Raw genomic sequence first — 23,750 nt, forward strand, 5'->3', positions numbered from 1 at the left:
TGGCCGTGGTCTCCACAGACATATTCCTGCCAGAGTTTGTGAAACACCTTTTGCAGTTAAATTAACAGTCTCATCTGTGCCTTGGACCCTGTTTCCTACAGAGTTCTCTCTCAGAAAATGGCTGCTCATGGCTTCCATGGGTGCACTGTTTCCTGAGCAAAAACCTGGCTGATCCCTGGCACAGGGAATGGTGGGAATGGACTTACAACCAGTTTTGGCTGGGCACCACTGGGGCACCCCAGGGCTCAGTGTTGGACCCAGCACTGTTTAATATCTTTATCCATGATCTGGACAAGGGAATTGGCCGCCCTCAGTACGTTCAGAGGTGACACCAAGTTGGGTGGGAGTGTGGAGGGCAGGAAGGCTCTGCAGAGGGATCTGGACAGGCTGGATCTGTGGGCTGAGGGTCAACAAGGCCAAGTTCCAGGTCCTGCCCTTGGGTCACACCAAGCCTGTGCAGCTCCAGGCTGGGGACAGAGTGGCTGGAAAGCTGGGACAGGCCCTGGGGGTGCTGGTGACAGCAGCCAAACATGAGCCCAGGTGTGCCCAGGTGGGCAAGAGGCCAGTGGCCCCTGGGCTGTCCCAGCCATGATGTGTCCAGCAGGCCCAGGGCAGTGACTGCCCCTCTGTGCTGGGACCTGTGAGGCACCTCCAGCCCTGGGGACAGTTCTGGGCCCAGCAATTCAGGAAGGACATGGAGGGGCTGGAGTGTGTCCAGGGCAGGGAACAGAGCTGGGGAAGGGAATGGAGCTCCAGGAGAGGCTGAGGGAGCTGGGAAAGGGGCTCAGCCTGGAGAAAAGGAGGCTCATGGGGGACCTTGTGGCTCTGCACAACTCCTGACAGGAGGGGACAGCTGGGGGGTCGGGCTCTGCTCCCAGGGAACAGGGACAGGATGAGAAGAAACAGCCTGGTAGTTAGAGCTGAGATGCTAAAATAAGGAGCAAGTTCCACAGCACCCAGTGCTCTGTAGAGACAGTTGTTATCAGTTATTTTTGCCCATAACATGCATCCTGTGAATACATTTACATGGGAATTGGGATCCTGCTGATTTGCAGATCAAAGTAAAATATGATGTTTCGTTATGCAGAGCATGTGATGCTGTGAGATGCACAGGAAGGAGCTTGAAGGGACCAGGATGATATGTCCCTCCTTTATAAAGAGACCAAAAAACATGGGAAAAAGGCAGAACATTAAAGTCAAGGTGGGCTAGGAGGCTCCCTCTTGCCTTCCTCCTTTCTGAGGATTTAGTGAAGGGAGCCCAAACAGAGTGGGAGCTGTTGGGAATTTAAAAAGAATCTGGAGAAAGGCACCAAGAGGCAGGGAGCTGAACCAGCACTTTTCTCCACCCAGATCTACCAAGGACAATGCTGCTTTGCAGCCAAGTTGTTTCACCTCTTAATCCTGTTCCTTCCTCACACCCCCCCTTAGGCGGTCAGTGTCATGCAAGAACAAAGATTAAGTGACGATTAAGAACATGTAAGGGAAGATTAAAGATTAGGAACAAAGAGTGAGTGAAAAGTCATGAGGAGAAAACGTTTGTGCTTCAGAGCTGCTGTAACAGCTCCCAGAACAGCAATTTCCCTCTATCCAGTTATGTGTAATCCCTAAAATTGATCCCAGGTGAAGACTGGCTCATGCCTACACTGTTGAGGCCTCTGGGCTGCTCTGACTACATCCAAATCAACTCCTGGTGGAAACCTTGCAGCTGTTCCTCAGCTGAGCAAATGCTAAAGTACATCCATAGGTCCTGCTAATTGAGATTGAACTTTGATGTTAATTTTTTCAGGGTTTTTTCCAACAGATGACCAACCAAAGGAAAAAAAAATCCATAAAACCCATAAAAACAAAGGTGGGAGTTACTTAAATTCCTGATTACAAGTGCATCTTGGAAGTTTCACAAATCAACCTGCACAGTTTATTCTCAGGATCAATGGAATGAGTCACCTGCTATATTTGCCATGTTTACCATGTAAAAGGCAAACAGGGATGCTCAGCTGGGGGGGTTGTGGCATTTGCCTAGTGAATTGCAGGCTAAAAAAGCCACACTTGTGGAAGTTATGGAAAGGAGATTGTTTGTTCCAGCAGCACACGTGTGCAGCTGCAGAGCCAGCCTGGCAGCTCCTGCTGCCCTCAGCCTCTCTTCCCCCACACCACCCACACAGCACATGGACAGGCTTCCAGAGCAGCAGGAACCACAGGAGGGAGTGAGCCAGCTCAGGAATCAGTGGGGAGTGTTGGTGGCTCTGCTGCCGAGGGGGACAGACCAGGCTCTCAAACAGCTTTTCCCTGGAGCATGGGTGGCACCTTTTCCATGTGAGCTCCCACTGCAGCCCTTCCTGGCTCTGTGCTGCCCAGAGATCTGCCACACCCAGCACCTGTGCAGCTCTCTGCTGCAAGGGGATCACAGAAACCATCCTGCTAGGAGTAACCTTTATCCCCAAGTCCCAGCTCAACTTCCTGCCAAAAGAGCAGAGGGAAGTGAGCAAAGCAGATCAGAATCATTTAGGTTGGAAAAATCAAGTTCAACTGTAGCCATGATATTTTTTGAAAAATCCTTTCCTTAGGATTTTTTTCTCTGTAGAAGCTGAGAGGCCTCAGGAACAAAATGTAACCAATGGTTATCTGCTGCTGTGGAATGCAACAGGTGCATCTGGGATTGGTCTCATGGGGTTGTTTCTAATTAATGGCCAATCACAGTTCAGCTGTCCAGACTGTCTCCATCAGTCACAAGTCACAAGCCTTTGTTATTCATTCTTTTTCTATTCTTAGCCAGCCTTCTGATGAAATCCTTTCTTCTATTCTTTTAGTATAGTTTTAATGTAATATATATCATAAAATAATAAATCAAGCCTTCTGAAACATGGAGTCAGATCCTCATCTCTTTCCCCATCTTTGGACCCCTGTGAACACTGTCACATTCAACCATCAACCTTACACTGCTAAGTCTACAACTTGTTCCCTGGGACCTGAGGCAGACTCGTGACCCTGTCAGGAGTTGTGCACAGCCAGAAGATTCCCCCTGAGCCTCTTTTTCTCCAGGCTGAGCCCCTTTCCCAGCTCCCTCAGCCACTCCTGGTGCTCCAGCCCTTTTCCCAGCTCATTTCCCTTCTCTGGACTCACACCAGCCCCTCAATACTCATTTTATGCTCTTGGCTGTGATTTCCCTTTACTTGGCTGTCATTTCCCTATACTGTTTTGAGAATTGATATTTGTTGGGTGAGATAGATCTTGTCTGTTGGGAAGTTCCTCATCCTGCTCAGTCCACTGGAGCTGTGCAGTGTCCCCAGGTGGCTTCAGGTGTGGCTGTGGTGTCTGTAGAGCTGCTTTGTGGTGAAACAGGGCTAGTGCTGGTGTCATCACAGGACAACAGAGGGAGCAGGAGCTTTCCTGGAAGTCCTCTCCAAAGTTTTTCCCCAGAAATTCTGCAGAAGCTCCTCTGTTAATTTGGCCCTGGAGTGATCATCTGTCTCCCTAGCTCTGGAAGTGTCTTGTAGACACAGGTGTTCCTCCTCTTAGCTGGCTCTTCAGAGGGAATAAAAGGGGATATTTCCCAAACTGAAACCTGACAGAGCCTGTGTGACGTGCCTGTCTCCATCCATCACCATGACATGATTATTTTGTTTGCTCTGGCCAAACTTTGGCATTTCCTGCACACATCTAAATAGTGATTGCACACGGTGTTCTGGATCCAGGGCAGTGACAGCCCTGGGAATGTCCTGTGGGTGGAAGAGCTGCTGGAGAGCTGCCATGAGCATCCTCACAACTACAGCATGGCCAAGCCTGCCGTGACCCCACACTGCCTCATTTCTGAGCAACAAGTTCTTCCTGTAACTGCTGCATTCTCAAATGCATGAGGCTTTTCCCAGGAAAAGGAAAGGGCAAGGAGCAGAGCCCATCTCAGGAGGGCTGAGCACCTCTCCAGGATACGAGGAAAATAGAACTCTCCCAAAGCTATATTGCTCTTTCTATCATGTTTAACATATTCTCCTCAACCAGGATGGTGCTTGATAGGGACCAGCTTCTGGAACACATAAAGCTGCTGTGGGGTTGCACCAGGAGAGCTGGCTCTGTTGCACTCCCAGCTGCCAGGACTCAAGAGGTGTCTCCATACAGGCACTGCCATCTATCTCCATCTCCACAAAGGGTTAATGAGATCTGACATGGCCAATGGAGGACAAAACCACACCATGCAGGACTTGAAGGAATGTCAGGAAGCTATACTGAGGGGAGATTTGGGTTGGATAATAGGAAAAGGCTCTTCCCCCCCCAAAAGTGATGGAGCACTGCCCAGGCTCCCCAGGGAATGGGCACAGCCCCAAGGCCACCAGTGCTCCAGCAGCATTTGGACAATATTCCCAGGGATGCACAGGGTGGGATTGTTGGGGTGTCTGTGCAGGGCCAGGGGTGGGACTGGATGATCCTTGTGGGTCCCTTCCAGCTTGGGGTATTGTGTGATTCCATGATACCTGGGAGGGCAGACAGCCATCGGTGACAGTGACAAGCCTGGAGAACAGTGTGGACATGTGGCTGCTACTGGCAGCAAGGAGTCATCACTATCACTGGCAGCTGCCATGTCCTTCAGGTCCCCTGTGTGTGACCCCCACTCCAACAGCAATCCCACACCACATCCAGGTGGTTCAGTTCAGTAACCAGGACACTTGGGGGGTTCCACCTTTTCCTTCTGAGGCTATTGTGGGTGAGCTGTGAGACCCTGCACAAAGGAATCACAGATCACAGCAAATGTCCTGGTTGGAAATGAGAGGGAAAAATACATACAAGGATTACATGCAAGAAATGGCTTTCCTGTACCCTCCACAAAGCCATCAAACAGGTTCTAATAGGCTCATTTTATAAAACACTGATATGAAGCAGCAAAATAAATGTGAGGCTGCTGTGTAGTACAGACCTGACTGAGGGTACTTCAGATATGAGCCCAAGTGTGCAAAGAGCTTTTTGCTCTCTGGCTCCCACAGACTCAAAAAGTGAGCACAAGCCACCACCAGGAATTAGGGGGTGAGGTGGGGCCTCATCAGTGCCATGGGGATACCTGACCCCTGCTCTGGAACATTGAAAGATCCTTTAGTGACACTGCAGGGCTGTGAGCAGGCTGTGGATGTGCCATGGATTGTAGGTGATCCTGTGCAGCCTGGAGAGGCCACGTGCTCCCAGGCCTCAAGGGTTCTCCTGTTCTCTGCACGCACTTCACAAGCCTAAATGCATTATTTAACTGCTCTCTTTTTAAAAGACTGGGGCAGAGGTTTGCCTGAGATGATTATTGCTACTGCTTGAAGAATTAAACTGTGGATTAAAATAGGTTTTATTTAATTAACTTGAATGAAATAAATGCTTGTGTCTGATTCAGTCTCAGGAGAGGTCTCAGATCAGACAGTGCCAGTAAAACTGACTGACCTGTGCTTCTTCCAGCAGGATGAGCACAAAAAATCTCTCTGTGGCATCTAGAGAAGATTCCTTAATCTCCTTAGCCTGTCTCAGGGACAGGCTTGGCTGCCAACAGTGCAGGGGCTGGGATTGCAGGGCTGGGTGGTTGGAATCATGCTTGGGTGTTCCATGTTCCAGTGGAAGTGAAAGCAGCCTGGGATTTGGTGAACAAAAGTACCCCAAAGTCCTGGATAATGCTCTTCCTCAGGTCCTGCTGCTGCCCTCACCAACACATGGCCCAAGTGCCCCAATCCTGAGCTTCCTCATGCCAGCTGGCCCGTGGACAGCTGCATACAGAAAACCTAAAAATTCCAAGAATTGCTCTATCTGAATCTTGCATATCCAGCTTGAAAATCCTCATGCACCACCTGTGTTCTGGATAATGTGATGTGATGATGATCTGGATAATGTGTGATGGCAGCTGAGGCAGAGAGAGGGAAGTGCAGTGGGATGATCTGCCTAACCCATTTATACCACATTTTTCCTGACAAGTGCATACTCACTGATCCCAAACAATGCATCCCTCAGCCCTTCCCTTATCTGGAAGTGTGGCAATCAGGAGGGGAGGGAGTTCAGTGCCACCCATCTCCTCTCCCAACACAAGGCAATCACCACAAACAAGGCTTCACTTCCAGTGTGTTCCATAGAATCATCAAGGTTGGAAAAGCTCTCTAACTTCAAGTCCAACCATTAACCCAGCACCACCATGTTCACCACTGGCTCATATCAGGAACAGGGTGTCCAGCAAGCCCAGGGCAGTGACTGTCCCTCTGTGCTGGGACCGGTGAGACACCTCCAGCCCTGGGGACAGCTCTGGGCCCTCACAGCAAGAGAGACATGGAGAGGCTGGAGCGTGTCCAGGGAAGGGAACAGAGCTGGGGAAGGGAATGGAGCACCAGAAGAGGCTGAGGGAGCTGGAAAGGGGCTCAGCCTGGAGAAAAGGAGGCTCAGGGGGGCCCTTGTGGCTCTGCACGACTCCTGACAGGAGGGGACAGCTGGGGGTGGTCAGGCTCTGCTCCCAGGGAACAGGGACAGGACAAGGGGAAACAGCCTTGAGTTATGCCAGAGGAGGTTCAGGTTGGACATCAGGAGGAATTTCTCCACTGTAAGGGTGGGCTGGCCTTGGAAGAGGCTGCCCAGGGAGGTCTGGAGTTCCCATCCCTGCAGGTGTCCAAGGAATGCCTGGACATGGCACTCAGTGCTCAGGGCTGGTGACAAGGTGGGGTGTCACAGCATATGCTGCAGTCAAGGGGGCCATGATATACAGAGTATCACCACACAAATTCAGAAAGCTTTTAGCATTTGCTCAAGCAGAGTAACACCTTAGCTCATCAGAAAGCTTCAGGCATCTGCCCATACAGAGTAACATTGTGCCACTCCAGAAAGCTTCAAGTAGCTCGTTGCTATTTTACAGTACAACCTTTTATACTCTTCATCCCACATGCCCTGCACCTGTGTGCCCTCTGCTCCCTTTGGTGGTTGGTCAGTGCCCCTGGGCACTCCATGGCTCATTGCTGTCAGTGCTGCTCACCTGCTGCTCACAGCTGTGCCCATTGAGGCTCAGCCCCACTCCCAATCACCACAAACTGTGTGCCTACAGTACTGGGGATCAGTCACAGGTTGGACTTGATGAACTTGGAGGTGTTTTCCTCCCTCAGTGATTCTGTGATTTTGTAAACTATGTCCCTAAGTGCCCCATTGACACACCTGAACCTTTCCTTTTGCAGCAGCACCCAAACACCCACACAAACAAACATGGAACACCCAACCTCCATCCTGCAGTTGTTTGTGTTGCCAAATAAGGTGGAAACACACAGAAAAACATTGGGAAACTCTGTATGAATCCTTTTTTTTTTTTTTTTGGACTAACCACACTGCTTCTCCAGACCTTTTTATTCCAGCTCTCCCATTTAATCACCTGCTGCTGTTACACCCCTGAAGATACAAACTGGAGGTTTTCCCACATCATACGGTGGTGTAGAAACCCAGCAGTCCAGAAGATTCCTAAAGGACTTTGGCTCTGTAAAAATGAGTTCTGAACCACTTGAGTCCCAAGGCTGAGCCAAAGGTGAGCGTCAGTTTTCTTATTGTCACATGAGATAAGAGGAGTAAGAAACTGTAGTGCTGTATTAGTCATTCTTGAGATAGTCATTAACTATTATTTGTACAATAGTTCAAGGGCTGAACTATCACCTGTTGGAATGTTTAGGAACTGATTGAGGAGAGAGGGGGCCAAGGATGCAGATGGGGAACAGGCAGGGATGGGTCAGAAGGCAAATTATATATTTATTATAGCAAATGTGGATATATTTTATTTATGCACACTGCATACATGTATCGATAGAGGGGTATATGGAGATATATGTGTAAAGTCACATAAACCACACGAGTGTATAAAATTATACACTCATGTGTTATACCAAGGCGGAATGGGTTCAAATTGAAGGAGTATGTTTAGGTTAGATATTAGGGAAAAAAAATCTTCATGTGAGGGTGGTCAGGCCCTGGCACACGTTGCCTAGAGAAGCAGCTTGTGCCCAACCCTGGACGTCTTCAAGGCCGGGGCTTGGAGCAACCTGGGATAGTGAAAGTTGTCCGTGCCCATGGCAGGGGTTTGGAATGAGACGGGCTTTTCCCATCCAGCCCAAACCATTCCACGATTCCAAGGTGATCCTTCCGCATAAACATACACCCACAAAGGCGCAGCTCTGTGTACAAAACATTCTTTAATAAGCCATAATTAAACGGCTAATAGCATTTACCCGTAAACACCAATAACCACCTGAACGCGCGCCCGTTGCGGCGGGGCCCGGGGGCTGCGGCGGGGCGGAGAGGAGGAGGCGAATCCAGCCCCGGAGCCGCGGCGTGCCGGGGAGGAGGAGGCGAATCCAGCCCCGGAGCCGCCCCGGCCGGGCGGGGCCTGGGCCCAGCGGTGCCGCCCCTGCAGCCGCGGCCCGGCCCGGCATGAGGCTGAGCCGGGCGGCCGTGCTGGCACAGGCCAAGGCGGCCGCGCTCGACGGCGTCCGCCGCCTCAACTGCTGGTGGGCGCGGGGACAGCAGGGACAAGGGGCCGGGGGACGGCAGGGATGAGGGGGGGACAGGCGGGGGTGAGGAAGGAGGACAGGCTCGGGTGAGGCTGAGAGGACAGTGATGGAGGGGCACAGGCAGGCCTGGGGTGGGGGCACAGGCTGGGATCAGGAGAGGGGACGGGCAGGGATGGATGAGGGGTGGCAGGCCAGGATGGGCAGGGGACAGGAAGGGATGGAGATGGGATCGGCAGGGATGAGGCTGGGGACACGGCAGAGATGGGGAGGGGGGACAAGGATGAAGGGAGGGAGCTGGGTGTCAGGCAGGGATGGGGAGGGGGCACAAGCATGGAGGGAGGGCAGGAAGGAGGGAGCTGGGTGTCAGGCAGGGATGGGGAGGGGGGACAGGGCTGGATAAGAGCAGATGGGCAGGAGTGGGGAACGGGCAGTGCTGGGTGAGGGGGGTCAGGTAGGGCTGGGTGAGAGAGAACAGGCAGGGCTGGGGAAGGCGAGGCACAGCAAGGCCCATGACAGACTGTGCTGGAGCAGTTTGGTGGCGCCAGGCTGGGGGCTGGGGCCGTGAACCCGGCTGTGGGGGTGCAGGGGGAGGCTGAGCCCTGCTGTGCTTTCCCTGACTCCCCTCTCCTCTTGCAGGGGCAGCCACCTGACAGATGTAAGTACTGAAGGAGCCAGAGGAGCCTGGGCCCACGGCTGGAGCAGGGACACCATAGAGGCCATAGGGTTGGCAGGGCACTGGGGAGGGCCTGGCTTCGGGCTGGCCTGGTGCCTGTGAGCTGCGGGGCTTTTCAGGGTTGATTAGCATCTCACACCATAAAAAAAAAAAAAAGTGATTGCTGCTGTTTCCACATTGGAAAATTTCTCTCCAGGGCCCAGCATGGAGCCTCAGTGAGCAGGACCCTGAGTGCTACCTCTGTGGTGATCTTGGATGAGGTTCTGTCACTAGGGGAGGGCTGGCAGGGGTGGGAGGGAGTCTTTTTTGCATGTGGAGGCTGCAGAGTTGCTGGAGCAGAAGAACAATGTGACACTGGCTGGTATCTGCACTTCCACTCCTGAGCAGAGGCTGGAGGAGCTGCTGACACTGCACTTGCTGTGTCAGAAAATCTCTGGTGTTGTTAAGCTCGGGTTAGACTGAAGCAACCCCAAATTCCTGATGGTGCTTTTTGTGATTTCAATTGAGTTTTTTTTATATTTTCCCCCATGAGTGCCAACTTGTTGTTTCTGTCTCTTGCTGCCCAGATATCCATATGCCGGGATTTGCCCAACATCGAGGTGATCACGTTCAGGTGAATGCCAGTTTGCCAGCTTTGGAGAGGGCAGGGAAATCACCTTTTCCTGGGGATGGTTTCTTCCCATGTTGCTGGGGTTGTGTGTGTGAGCTGTCTGGCTCTTTGTGCCCCATTTCTCAAGCAGCAGAGATACAGACAGGATTATTCCTTAGCAGCTCCTCTGAACTACTCCCTGTGCTCCTGAGAAAATATTCTCTGTTTTGACAAGTGATAAAACCCCTTAGGATTGTTGCTCCTGAAATTCTACTCCATAGTTTCTACAGGGATCTTCTTGGCCTCTCTATGTGGCCTATTTCCAAAATACTTGTTGAAATATTTTGTGGATCTCTCAGAGCTTTCCCTTTCCATAATATGCTCAACTTTCACCTATTCTGGGGATCCCATGGTGCCAATGCTCTGCGAATTGGAGCCTTTTAACTTGGAAATGTTACATGGGTTCTCCTTGGGTGGGTGTGAGGAGCTGCTACAGAAAAGGGGGCAGGTTTGGAGGAAGAAGAGGCTCTTTGTAATCCTCAGCAGGGTGGAGCAACGGCTCTTTCTATTCTTCCCTCTGCTGACAAAGGAGAAATGCCACAACCCATGGGCTGAACGCCCCTTGCTGTGCCCTGCTGGGGCGAGGCTGTTGCAGGCAGGGGGGTGGGAAGTGCTGTGCTCCCCCCTGGATGGGGCAGGATGGGCTCTGACCGTGTCTCCGCAGCGTGAACGGCATCTCGGACCTCGAGCCGCTGCACCAATGCCAGAACCTGAGCGAGCTCTACCTGAGGAGGAACAACATCAGGAGCCTGGATGAGCTCTTCTACCTGAAGACGCTGCCGCGGCTGCGGGTGCTGTGGCTGGCGGAGAACCCCTGCTGCGGGCCCGACCCGCACCGCTACCGCATGACCGTGCTGCGCAACCTGCCCTGCCTGCAGAAACTCGACAACCAGGGTGGGCTCTGCTCACCTGCACACAGCTCCGGGCCCCCAGGGTGGGCTCTGCTCACCTGCACACAGCCCCGGGCCCCCAGGGAGGGCTCTGCTCACCTGCACACAGCCCCGGGCCCCCAGGGTGGGCTCTGCTCACCTGCACACAGCCCCGGGCCCCCAGGGAGGGCTCTGCTCACCTGCACACAGCCCCGGGCCACCAGGGAGGGCTCTGCTCACCTGCACACAGCCCCGGGCCAGGGCCACCTGGGAAACGGGGATGTGTTGGCTCCTCTCGAGGGCATCCTTTGAGTTTTCTTAGAGTCAGGAAGTGTTAGGGGTTGAGTTGGATCCAGTGCTTCTAAGCTGTTTACTCTCTTTATCTTCCCTTTCAGTTTCTCTTTGCCTTTCCCATCTTCCTCCTCTTCCCCTTTTCCCTATCCCCTTTTCCCTTCCTTTCCCTTCACTATCCCTTCCCTATGGTAACAAAACTGAGTGCCTCATTATAGCTCAGACAGTACCACTAATTAGTGGTTTTTAGAGCTCTGTCTCTTTGCTGTGGCCAGACAAAGGTTCTATAACTGGATCTGCTGCTGTAGAAAAGCTTTTCTGTTTTGCTTTATGATTTTGCCATCCAATGGCAGAAATTTGGTTGCTTTCGGAGCCTCCTCCAGGGACAAGAAATGGTAAAGCATGTTTGCATCCTTCCCTGATACTGTTCTCGCTTTGGGAGGCTCGTGATTACTTCCAGCATTCTCCTGCACTCTCTGCAGCAGCAGAACCTGCCCCGCTAGAGATGCCATCCCCTTGGGCTGCTGCAGTTCGTAGCAACAGGCATTTGTGGTGTCCCTTGCAGCTGTGACAGAGGAGGAGCTGTCTCAGGCGCTGGTGGATGGCGTGGAGATCACGGCGCCGCCGGCCCGCAGCCCTGTGGAGAACGGCTGGTGCAGCACCGCATCCAGCGCCGCCGGAGCCACCACGGAGCCCCAGAGCCTGCTCAGCTGCAGCCTGGAGGACACCAAGTGAGGGCTGGGCAGCTGCCAGCATTGCTGGGATTCTGAATTTGTGTGTACAGGAAAGGAGCCTGACATTCCAGGGGCCAGGCCCGCAGCCGCTGCAGGTTCCCGCTGTGCTGGTTCCGTGGGGCTGGTTCTGCTGTGGGAGGTGGCTTGGGCTCATCAGCTGCATGTGCAGGCAGGGGTGCATCCTCTCTGATCTGGGAGCTCCAGTCCATTCCCTGGGGTATCCTCCAGCTGGATACTCCTTGCACGGGTGCCTGTGATGAGGAAGGATTGGCCTGGCAATTCTCCCACCTGGTCATAATAACATTTGCTTTTCCTCCCTTTTTTTAGCAAAACTCAGGACGAGCTTGATATGAAGCTTGTTCCCAGGGGTAAATATTCCTCCTTTTCCACTCAAGAGACAGACTGCAGCTGCAAGAAGAGAGTGAGTATCTTTTAAAGACCAAATTGCTTTTCCTTGTATGTGGGGCTGAGCCCCGGCATTGAAGGATGTGAAGAGGCTTGGATGTCCCCAGAGGAGGGGAACAGAGTTAATGCCAGGGCTGGAAGAAATGTCCAGGAGCAGCTGAGGGCTCTGGGTTTGTTTGATTTGGAGAGAAGGAGGCCAAGGGGTGACCTCATGCCCCTCTGCAGCTTCCTGAGGAGGGGATATGGGGAAGGGGTGCTGGGCTGTTCTGCTTGGGATCTAGATAGGAGACATGGTGATGGTTCAAAGCTGTCCAGGGCAGGTTCAGACTGGACATCAGAACATGTTTATTTAGCAAGAGGAGGGTCAAACCTTGGGAAGTGGCTGCTGAACAGGAAGCTTAGGTGGTTCCTCAGCCCCCTCCATCATGTAGCCTTGGATGAATCTGGATTTTGGTGGTTCAGCTGGGAATTGCAGAGTGCTGGACTCGGTGCTATTGCATCAATCAGCAGAGCAGGATCTAACCCACATTGCCTCACTCTGCCATAGCTGCCTAGAGCAGCACCACAAGCTCTGACCTTTAAAAATGGGGAAAGTGGCCCCCCATTGCAGCTGAAGAGGTTCAGGTTGGATGTTGGGCAAAAGATTCTCCCTAGAAGGACAGCTATTTAGGCTGTGGAATCTCTCCCTGGAGTTCTTCAGGACACGATTTGACAGGGCCACAACCTGGCATTGGCACTGGTCCTGTGGGGGTGGCAGGGCTGGGGACCTTCAAGGGTCCTTTGCAGAGAGCACCAGCTCTCCTCATTCCTCAGAGCCAGGCTGTCCTTTCCCGTCTCACACGCGCTGGAGAGCGGGTGCAGCTGCTCCTGGAGGTGCAGGCTGGAGCGTGGCCGGCAGCCAGAGGCTGTGGGCAGAGCAGAGGATGGGTTTGTCCTGCATTCCAGCCTCATCACGTGCCACATGCGCCTCTCCCTGCCTGTGTTTGCCCCGAGGGCTCGGTTGTGGTTGTTAGTCCCGGTCCCATGGCTGCAGGTGGCTGCTCCAAACTGCTGCCCGTGGTGGTGGTGGTGGTGGTGGTGGAGGAGTTCCTGGAAAGAGCAGGGAAAATCTTGTGTCCTTGTCCTGGCTGGCTGGTACAAAGCAGTGTGTGCTTTATCCCCACAGAACAATGTCCTGAATGCCATCCTGCTTCTCATGGAGGAACTGGACGCAGAGGGGCTGGAGATCATCCAGCAGACGGCGGTGAGGAGCCTCCAGGCCTTGCAGAAGAAGGAGCTGCAGGAGGAGTGACAGCACCCATCCCCCTTCCAGCCTCCCCGGAGCCCCAGCCCCGCGGTGCTGTCCTGCCCACATCCCTGGCTGCAGCCAAAGCCTCGGGCATGGGATGGGATGCTTCTTCTCTGGAGATTTCCTGCCAGCACAGCAGGCTCTGACACTGTACCCTGTGTGCCTGGTGCTCTTGGATGGGAGCTGCAGGCAAATCAGCGAGGCTGAAGGGAACAGGGCTGCTGCCAGAGGTGCTGTGTGATCCGAGGGGGAGCAGGGCCTGCTGATGGCTGGGAGGGCCTCCACCCCTCAGTCAGCCTGAGGGGGGTGCACAGCACCTCTGAGGGCAGTTTGTGCCTCAGAGATCTGGTTTGGTGGGGTCTGACAGGGAGACATTGCCTGAGATGGTCACCAAGACCTGTCTGTGCAGGTGGTGAAGGTCAATGTCCAGTTATTAATTTATTTTCCAGCTCCTGGCTGACTTCCTCAGGTCCTTCCTGGTGCATGCAGTGCCTGCCGGTCAGGCAGCCCAAAGGAAAGCTCAGAGCAGCCTAGGTGAACCAGGAATGACTCCCACATCCTGAATGCTCAGCTGTACTCTCCCCCCAGCATTCCCTGCAGGCATTAGAGCAGCTAAAAGAAACATCCCAGTTCAAAGGCCCTGAGCATTTTGCCTGCTTTGCACAGGCATCAGGGGTGGGTGTTGCTCTTTAACTGATAAAACTGCATTTACCAAGTTTTGTAGAGCTGTTAAGAACAAACTAAACTGTTGTGACATACCAAATAAACCCAATTATCCCTCAAGGCCGTGTAAGTGGTGGCTGGAGTTCAGCAAAGGCCTGGCTGGGGGCACTGCTCCATTACCTCTGGTTCAGGGAGTGCATTGTGAGCCCTGTGGAGCAGGAGGAGGGCTGGGAGCCCTGTGCCTTCCCGCTTCACTGCGCCTCTGGAACGGTGAGCCTGCTCCCAGCGCTGCCCTGCAGGGCCACTGGGCTGGCTTGCAGCCTTCTTGCAGCCACAGCAAAGGCAGGGAGCAAAGGAGGTGCTGAGGGAAAGCTCAGTGCAGAGCCACCTGGGCAGGATGCTGGCCCTGAGGTACAGGACACGAGCCCTCCATGTCTCCCAGTGCTGCACTGGTGGCGTGGCCGTTCCATGGCCCCCTGTCCCTGTTAGTGCAGTGTCCAGGCTGTGCTAGCAGGAAGGAATGCTCCTCAGGGATGGTGACAGCCCTGTGTCCACAAGCCTGTTTGCCTGACCTTGGTGGGAACAGACACAGCTTGACCCTCATCACTCAGGGGGAGGTTTGCTGATGCCTTTAACTCCTTGAATGACCTCTGTTCTTGCCTTTTGCATTAAACCCAGCTGCCCTTTTGTGATTTATGATGTCCCAGACTTTGACATCCGGGGCCTGGGAGACTCACCCTGCTGAGTGCAAGTCTTCTCCCAGGCCCCTGACCTGTCCATGTCAAGGAACAAGGGAGTTGCTGTTGGGGTGAGCTGGACCCCCAGTTTCTCTGGAAGATGAGTGATCAAAGGAAGTGTCCATCAGGACCCAGTCATGGGGCTGGTGGAGCAATCACTGTGCCCTTGAGGCCACACTGACACAATTCCTGGAGAAGCTGGGCTGTTTTTTTGCCTACGTGCTCGTGCTCGTCATCCTTGGCTGCTGCTGGTGCTGCCCTCGGGGCTCCCAACTGCTCCTTGCAGCATCCCAGCAAACCCCAGTGGGAGCTCAGCCCCTCCAGGGCCCTGGCAGCCTGCCTTCCCCTGCAGGATGGGAAGGCCTGCTCTGCCCTCTCTTCAGGGTGGGCTGGTTGTGCTGGGAAGTCTTGGAGCACAGTCACGCCCCTCCTGCTCATCCTTGGAATTCAGTGGCTGTTCCTGTCCGTTTTCTCCCAGGAATTTGGCCCTCCAGGTATTTTTTTTTGGTGGAAATGAGGTGTGGGGGCTGCAGTGACTCCTGTCCCTCAAAATGCAGCTGATCTGAGCCCTGTCCCCATTCACACCCTAAACCTGTTTGCTGCAGGGCAGTGCTGCCGACAGATTTTCCACATGACCTGCTGTCACCCTGCCCTGCCTCAGCCGGGAATATTGAGCAGTGAATGCAGATGATTCCAGCTCTGGAAAATGCCAGCAGCTGTACTGAGCTGTTCCCTTCAAACCACCCTCAGAGACTCTGAGAGGCTGCTGGTGAGGCAGGTGTGAGGTCCATGGCTGAGGGAGGGAGGGAAGGAGTGGGTGGGGGCTCCCCCAAAGTGGAGTGGCACATGGGAGAGTGGAAGAGCCCATTTCCCACCCAGGAAATGGAGCTCCAGGAGAAGCCAGGTCTCTGCCTGGGGTCTCCAAAGCAGATAGTTATTTACAAGAGCAGCAATGCTGCCTCCATCAGCAAGGTCTGCTATTTACGGGTCCAGGCAGGAAACAAAAGTTACCATCTTCCTCCAGAGCCTAAAATGTGTTCAGTTAGGGAAAAAGCACTGAAATCATGGAATGGTTTTGGGTGGGAGGGGACCTGGAAGCCCATCTCATTCCACTCCTTGCCATGAGTAGGGACACCTTCCACTAGCCCAAGTTGCTCCAACCTGGCCTTGGACACTTCCAGGGATGAGGCAGCCACAGCTTCTCTGGGCACCCTGTGCAGGCACCCTCCCCACGCTCACAGGGAAAAATTTCTTCCCCATATCCCATCTAACCGTGTGGCAGTGGGAAGCCATTCCCCCTTGGTGTGTCACTCCAGGCCCTTGTCCAAAGTCCTTCTCCAGCTTCCTTGTTGGCTCCTTCAGGTACTGACAGTGAGGTCACCTCAAAGCTTTTCTCTTCCAGGCTGAACAATCCCAGCTGTGCCAGCCTTTCCTCCCAGCAGAGCTGCTCCATCCCTCTGCTCACCCTGGTGCCTCCTCTGGACTCTCTCCAGCAGCTCCAGGCCCTTCCTGTGCTGGGCCCCAGGGCTGGGGCAGCTCTGCAGGTGGGGTCTCACCTGAGCAGGGCAGAGGGGCACAATCCCAACCCCTTTCCTGCTGCCCACCCTGGGATCAGCCCTGCACAGGAGGGTCCTGGGATGGGGCATGGCCAGCCCTCACCATCTGCAGCCCCAAGTCCTTCTCCAGGGGCTGCTCCCTCTGCTCATCCCCAGCCTGGATTGATCCCAGGGGCAGCAGCAGCACTTGGTGCTGTTAAACCTCAGGAGATTCCCATGGGTGCCTTCTGGAGCTTGTCCAGGGCCCTCTGGATGGCCCCGTCCTTCAGGAGTGTCACTGCACCCTCAGCCTGGTGTCACCTGCCAACCTGCTGAGGGTGCCCCAACCCTCTGTGCCAGTGACGGAGACCTTAAATATCACTGGTCCCAGCACAGACCCTGGGACACCACTGGGCACTGATGGCCACTGTGAGCCACTGACCCTCTGGATGTGACCATCCAGCCAATCCCTAATCCATCTGACAGTCCATGCATGGAACCCAGCTCTCCCCAAAGCAGAGAGAAGGATGTTGGGTGGGATTGTGTGTCCAGGCTGTCTAGAAATCGGCATAAATGTCATCCATAACATTTCCCTTGCCCACTGAGAGAGTGACCCCAGCAGAGAAAGGCAGGGGGCAAGTCAGGGGCAACTTTCACTTGAGGACAGCTCCATGGGGAGGACAAAATATCGGCATGCTTGACCCCAAAGACTGTGATGCATGCTGATGCTGTCCCACAGGCTGGAGCTGTCAGCCAGCAGCCCCAGGAGGGAAGTGGCCTGGGAAAGGGGCTCCCTGTGACCGTCTGGCACAGCCTCAGTGTGCAGAACTCAGCCAGGCCGGCACGCTTGGCCAGAAGTGTGAGAAACTGCCTCACAAACAAGCACAGCACCACCCTAAAGCACTTGGGTGGTTCCCTTGGAGGTGGGAACCCATGATTTTTCTCTGGAATCACAAAGCGATTGCGAAAGGATGCTGACCTTGCACCCACCATGACTTGGACAGGGAGGAGAAGCTGCCTGTGGTCCCACTCTCCCAGGCTTTGAGGATGCACAAAATCAGGGAACATCTTGGCCCGGCATTGACCCGGCTTGGGAAATGCATCAGGCTTTGCTATTCCCCCCACCCCAGCCCTGTCCTGCACCCGTCCTCCCCACAATGACCACTCCAGGAGGCAGGTTTGGCTCCAGCAGGTTTTATCTCTAGAGGAGAGGAGCAGCGCCGTGGGATGCGGGGGTCACGGAGCAGCGGTGAGGTGATGGACACGGCGCCCACAGCCACGTGGTGACGGTCGCAGCCAAGCATCATGCAAGGGGACAGGGGCTCGCCAGGACCCCCGTGCTCAGCCCTCGAGACCCCCACGAGGCATGGAGCTCCACAGGGGCACCCAGAAGCCCCATGGAACTGCTCCGACCCACTCTGGGATGGCTCCGCATCCTCCTCGCTCCCCTCCCGCACGTGGGGCAGGCGACTACAAGCAGCAGCAGTTGGCTCAGGCGGTCAAGCCGCTAAATAAGGACTCAAAATACCCCATGATTAAATAAGAATAAACTATTAAGGGAAGATTAAGGGTCTGGGCTGCGCGGCTGGGCTCAAGCAACTCTTCTGCATCCGCACAGGGACCAGAACCCGCAGCAGTGATTGTGCCGTTCTGGGACACAGCACCAGGCTCTGCCTGCTGTAAGGGGTCGATGGCAAAGCTACAGGGCTACTGAGAACAGAGGGGACACAGTGCTCCCCCAGCAGCATGTGGGCACAGGGAGGACACGGCGGGGGCTATGGGCCAGGCTGGTGGGACTAGAAGCCCTTCTCGATGCTGAGGGTGCGACGGGTGACGTGCTCCATCTGCCCCGAGATGTACTCGGTGAGGCTGATCTGGTAGTTGGCAAGCATCTTCAGCATCAGCCGTAGGTTCAGCCACCACTGCTCCTGGGGCAGCCTGTGCCTGTGCAGGGGACACAGCTCTAGAGCAGACACCCCAGGAAAATTCCCCTAGGAGCCGGTGAACTGCTGGGGCACGGGGACTTACTCAAAATCCGTGACTTTCTTGAGCTCTGTCACAGGGCTGAAGGCCACCACCTTCTTCCGCAGCCCGATCACACAGGCAGTGTCTCCAGAGTTGGCAAACACACGTCCTGGGAAAGGGACACTGCTGACCTTGGCCACCTCACTGGGGGCCAAGCCTGGAAGCCTGGAGCAGCAGCCACCAGCCTTCCCTACCCCCCGTGGGATCCCCAGCCCTCAGCTCACCCTTGCTGTAGACTTGCTGCAGCTTCTCTGACATCCACAGCACCGCCTTCACTCCCAGCTTGGTCCCATAGTTCCGGTCAAAGGGGGTCGGGGCTCCCCCCTGGGGACAAAGAAATGGGGATGTCAGGCCTTGCCCAGCTCTCAGGGCCAGGAGGGCCCATGCTACCCTGTCCCCTGTACCTCTGTACCTGCTGGAGGTGGCCCAGGACATTGATCCTGCAGTCAAAGATGCCTTTGCCCTCGGAGGAGTAAAGGTTGTAGAGGAACTCGGTGGTGTAGTGCTCGTGGCACTTCTCATTGCTGGGGAGCAGAGGGAAGGGCTTGGGGGGCTCCTCCTTCCCCTGGCATGCCCAGAGGGTCCCCCTTTGTTTCCCATAACTCCTTTTGTGTGGTGTTTTGTTCTCCCTGATGCCCAGAGTCCCAGTCTGTGTCCCCAAGAGGACCCTGGGGCCGGGGTGAGATGGCAGCAGAGGCACCCACTGTCTCCAGGGCCAAGTGCCAAACCTCACCGTGCCTGGGACCCCCCTGTGGTCATGGGAAGGGCTCAGCTCCAGCCTTGCTCCCTGCCACAGGGCTGGGGTTTGCAGTGATTGTCCCCAAGTGCCCCCAACTCACCGCAGCACCAGCCCTCTCTGAATATCTGTCTTCATTTTGTCAGTCAAGTGCTCCACGTTGGCCTGCAAGATCAACACCAAGATGCCAGCAGCCATCCTGCAGCCGCCCTGTCCTGACATCAACCCAGCATGGCCATGTCCTCCAGCTCCTGCCCTGCTCTGGAGCCCTCCCTTCCCCGATTTTTCTTCTCATTTTAGCCAGAGAAAGCCTCTCCTGCCCGCCCACCTTTAAGTCATGGATAGTGAAGGGATCTTCATAGACGTAGGCAGCGTCGGCGCCCACGGCGATGCCGGTGACCGTGGACAGGTACCCGCAGTAGCCCCCCATGGTCTCCACAATGAACACGCGGCGCTTGGTGCCCGAGGCTGACTGCTTGATGCGGTCACAGCTCTGCGCCCAAACAAGGGGAGGTCACACCAGGGAAAGCCACCTTTCATGGGACATTGGCCACTCCAGGCTGTGATGGAAGGTGGTGGAGCACGGTTGCCCCGTGAGCTGTCCCCGTTGGTGTCCCTCACCTCCATGGCAGCATTGACAGCTGTGTCAGAGCCCAGGCTGAAGTCGGTGCCGGGCACGTTGTTGCTGATGGTGGCGGGGATGACACACATGACGATGCAGAGCTCCTCATACTGCCCACGAGCCTCCACCAGCTGCAGCACCCCCTCGTACGCCTGCAAGCAGCCGAGGGATTGGGAAATGCTGGCTCTGCAGCCAGGTCTGCGTCCCAGAAAGATTCCTCTGGGATGCCCACAGCCACCCCGGTTCCCACTGAACCGAGGATCCGCCGCACCTCAAAGCCCCCAATGACCAGCAGCCCCTGGATGTTGAACTTGCGCACGTTCTCCACGATCTTCTCCATGCAGGTCTTGGGCAGCGTCCTGTGGTGGGGAAGGGGGGCAGACAGTGGGGTGAGGACGCTGGAGACACCCTTTCCCTATGTCCCCATCCCCTGAGCTGCACTCACCGCTTGGTGCCCAGCATGGAGCCGCCACGGCCCAGCCATCCTGCCACGTCATGCCAGCCCACCTCGCGGACCTGCGGGCAGCAGCGACAGGTTAGGGCTGGGAAGAGCTCCCCTACCCCAAGCCCAACCCCATCCTGCAGGACATCCCTGGCTCAAGGTGCCCCTTACCTGCCCCTTGGCCAGGCCCTCGAAGCCGTCACTGACCACGTAGATGGTGTGTCCCTGGCAGATGCCAATGCGCACGGCTGAGCGCACCGCAGCGTTCATGCCGGCGGCCGGTGCTCCCACGTTCAGAATGGCCATGCTAAAGGGGCTCTGCGGGGACACAGATGGGAACAGCACATCCCCACATGTCCCCAGGGCAGGGATGGTACACCCTGCTGCTCCCCGTCACCCCTCACCTTCTCCTGAGCTGGCTTCTGGTGCGCCAGCAGCTTGTAGATGTTCCAGTTGTTCTCAAAGCTCCTGCAAGGACATGATGATGTGTCCCCAAGGCATGTCTGGGAGAAGAGGAAGTCTCCCCAGTGCCCCTGGGCTGTGACTGGGGACACCCTTCTGGCTGCAGGAGCCAACAGCTTCCCCAGAAGAAGCCCCTATCCAAGAGGGATGTGTCCCCCGGTCCTGGTCCCTGCTCCTCACCTTCCACGGAGCTGGATGGCCTCGTCAAACCTCTTCTCATCCATGGCCTTCTGTACATCTTTTGTCTTGAGGAGGGAGAAAAATGCAGCACCATAACACCCACGTTCACAGGGAGGGGAGTGAGACCCCCAGCCAGCTTCCCTGGTACTCACCACCTGGACACACTCCATGAGCGGCAGCCGCACCGACTGGTTCCCAGAGTGGCTGACCACACAGGCCGGGGTGTCCGGTGTGGCCTCCAGCAGCGCCATCACCGCCTCCATCCCCATCTTGCTGCTCTGCAAAGGGACAGGGGCACCTGTGACACTGGGCCCACCAGTGCCAGCTGGGTGGGATGCTCAGGGATGCTCCCACAGGCTTGGAAACCATGTGGCTGCTGATTCACTGCTGGAAAGCTGATGGTTTTATTTAAAAATCCATGAAATTCGGAGTAAATGAGGAGAAATGGGTGCACAGCTCTGCCCAGCACAGCAGGGCTGAGCCCATCTGAGCCTCACCCCAGCTGCAAACCCTTTCCATTGGGCAGAGGGATGGCAGGAGCAGGGTTCCCCCTCTCTGTGTCCTGCCCTGCACCTACCAGCACACGGTCAAAGGCGGACGGGGTCCCTCCGCGCTGCACGTGGCCGAGGACGGTGACCCGGGTGTCGAAGCCCAGGCGTTGCACCACCAGCTGTGGGGAAGAGGGGACACCACGTTGGGGACCCGCCGGTGTCCGTGGGTGCCAGGGTGGTGCCGGGGCAGTCCCTTACATCCTTCACGTAGTTGGAGGAGATGGGTTTGCCGCTGCGGTCGATGGCGCCCTCGGCGATGATGATGATGTTGAGCCGCGAGCCCCGGCTGCGTGTCTGCCACGAGGGGAGGACAAACGGCCACCACGGCTCAGCTGTGTGTGAGCACCTGCCCTCCCCTTCCTGCTCTCTGTGCTGCCCCAGGGCTGGCTCAGGTCACGGGCAGCTGAGCCCCCAAGCCAGCGCTGCCCCTGGCACGCGAGGGATGGATTTGCGCTTGGCTGAGTGCCCCGGCTCACAGGGACAATGGTGGCAGCTCCTGAAGCTTCACAGGGGCCGGGCACGGCTGCAGGGCTCAGCCCGGGCCCCCACGGGGACTCCCTGGGGGGAACAGGGCATGGATGGGGTGGGATGGCAGGAATCCCCCCTCACCTCCCCAAGCCTCTCGCACATGAGGTCCTCCCAGCCATCCTCTGGAGGGGATTCAGGGATGAAGAGCCAGTCAGCGCCTGAGGCCAGGCCGGACACCAGCGCCAGGTACCTGGGGGGACACGGAGGTGGCAGCACTGGCCCCGAAATGTGGCATCCCATCCCATCCCACCCCACCAAGGGTTTCCCCACCCACAGGGACTTACCCGCAGTGGCGACCCATCACCTCTAGCACGAACGTCCGCTGGTGGCTGCAAGGACGCGGGTGGGAAGAGAAGGAGGTGGGTGGGTGAATGCAATGGCCAGGGCGCTGCAGCCCCCAGCCCCCCGCCCCCCTCACCTCTGTGCCGTGGTGGTGATGGCGTCCACGACCTCCATGATGCGGTGCAGCGCCGAGTCGGTGCCGATGGTCATGTCGGTGCCGCAGAAGTCATTGTCGATGGAGCCCACCAGCCCCACGATGTTCAGGTGGCAGTTCTTCCTCGCCACCTCTTCGCTGATCTGCCCTGGAGGGGGGTCACGGCCACCACACTGGTTATTTCAGGGCACCATCATGGGGCTGGAGCCCAGGCCTCCTTGGGGTCACAGCACTGGGGTGACCCTCTGGACCCCACCACCCCAAAAGAGGGGCTCACGCACCATCTCGGACCAGCTCCTCGAGCAGCCCAGCCCACTCGGAGCGGAAGATGTCGGCTCCGGTGAGGCTGCCGTCGCCGCCGATGACGCACAGGTTGGTGATGCCGTGCTCCACCAGGTTGCGGGCGGCGCGGAGCCGGCCTGCCCGCGTGGTGAAGGCCTTGCAGCGGGCACTGCCGATCACCGTCCCGCCCTGGGGACAGAACGGGACACGTGGCTTGTCACACACCTTTGGAGGGGCTGGGATCTGGAGTCCCGTGGCCCCATGGTGGCCCTCACCAGCTGGATGATGTTGGAGACGCTGAGCCAGTTGGCTTGTTTGATGTTGTCACCTCCCTCCACCAGCCCCTCGTAGCCCTGCAGAGAAGCAGAGGGTGGAGGTGAAAGGCACCCTGGCACAGGGGGGGTGGATCCCCCCGGCCATGATGGGGAGCAGGGGGGGAAACCCCAACCTCATAGATGAGGAAGACCTTGGCTCCCACGTATATCCCCATGCGGGTGACAGCGCGGACAGCGGCGTTCATGCCTGGAAAAGTGATTTGTGAGCTGGAGCATTCCCAGGGGATCCTGTGCCCCACAGGGGATGGGATCCTACAGGTGACCCTGAGGTGTCCCTTCAAGCGGGAGGAACCCCATGGGACCCTGCACCCCACAGGGAATGCGATCGGATGAATGACCCTGAGGTGTCCCCTTGAGAGCCACGTGGGCTGAGACCGGGGAAACTCAGCGCACAGCTGGGGACGAGAAACTGCCCGGCAGCGAGCGAGCTGCTTATGCCGGGGGGGACGGGGACGGGGATGGGGACAGGGACGGGCACACCCCCTCCGTGGGGCTCCCCCCGTGGGGCCCCTGCCCTCCCACGGCCCGAGGGTGCCGGGGACGGGAAAGCGGGGCGGGCACACGGCAGGGGGGTCCCCATCCGCCCGCCCGGGGAGCAGCGCGGGCCGCGGGCTCCGGCCCCGGGCGGTCGCGATCACGGGCACGGACACGCGGGGACACCGCGGGCCCGGGCCGAGCCCCCCGCCCCGCCGGGCGCACCTTGCGCGTCGCCGCCGCTGGTGAGGACGGCGATGGCCATCCCGGCCCCCGCCATCCGCAGCCGCTCCAGCTCCGCCGCCGCCATCGCTGCGCTCCCGGTGCCGGCGCCGCCGCCGAGGACACGC

At 56.6% G+C, this 23,750-nt stretch overlaps 2 protein-coding genes across 2 annotated transcripts; one reads left to right on the forward strand and one right to left on the reverse strand.

Annotated features, from left to right (window-relative positions):
- The first annotated feature begins 8,368 nt into the window (after window positions 1-8,368).
- Window positions 8,369-14,175, forward strand: CFAP410 (cilia and flagella associated protein 410). The gene is made up of 7 exons (XM_036388777.2): window positions 8,369-8,480; window positions 9,120-9,138; window positions 9,723-9,769; window positions 10,470-10,699; window positions 11,531-11,696; window positions 12,027-12,120; window positions 13,270-14,175. The coding sequence occupies exons 1-7, from the start codon at window positions 8,404-8,406 to the stop codon at window positions 13,393-13,395; spliced, it is 759 nt and encodes a 252-aa protein (XP_036244670.1). The 5' UTR covers window positions 8,369-8,403; the 3' UTR covers window positions 13,396-14,175.
- A 3,330-nt stretch (window positions 14,176-17,505) lies between these two features.
- Window positions 17,506-23,750, reverse strand: PFKL (phosphofructokinase, liver type). Its single transcript, XM_036388776.1, has 22 exons — window positions 23,626-23,750; window positions 23,040-23,113; window positions 22,867-22,944; window positions 22,591-22,780; window positions 22,292-22,457; window positions 22,158-22,202; window positions 21,955-22,063; window positions 21,544-21,639; window positions 21,372-21,464; window positions 20,947-21,072; window positions 20,795-20,859; window positions 20,557-20,620; window positions 20,324-20,470; window positions 20,156-20,226; window positions 19,982-20,069; window positions 19,710-19,862; window positions 19,417-19,581; window positions 19,192-19,253; window positions 18,765-18,876; window positions 18,577-18,676; window positions 18,356-18,461; window positions 17,506-18,271 (listed from the first exon to the last, which is right to left on the reverse strand). Exons 1-22 carry the CDS (start codon window positions 23,708-23,710, stop codon window positions 18,124-18,126), a joined length of 2,343 nt encoding a protein of 780 aa, XP_036244669.1. The 5' UTR covers window positions 23,711-23,750; the 3' UTR covers window positions 17,506-18,123.

Source organism: Molothrus ater, chromosome 10 (genome assembly GCF_012460135.2).
Source record: "Molothrus ater isolate BHLD 08-10-18 breed brown headed cowbird chromosome 10, BPBGC_Mater_1.1, whole genome shotgun sequence".
NCBI classification, from domain to species: domain Eukaryota; kingdom Metazoa; phylum Chordata; class Aves; order Passeriformes; family Icteridae; genus Molothrus; species Molothrus ater.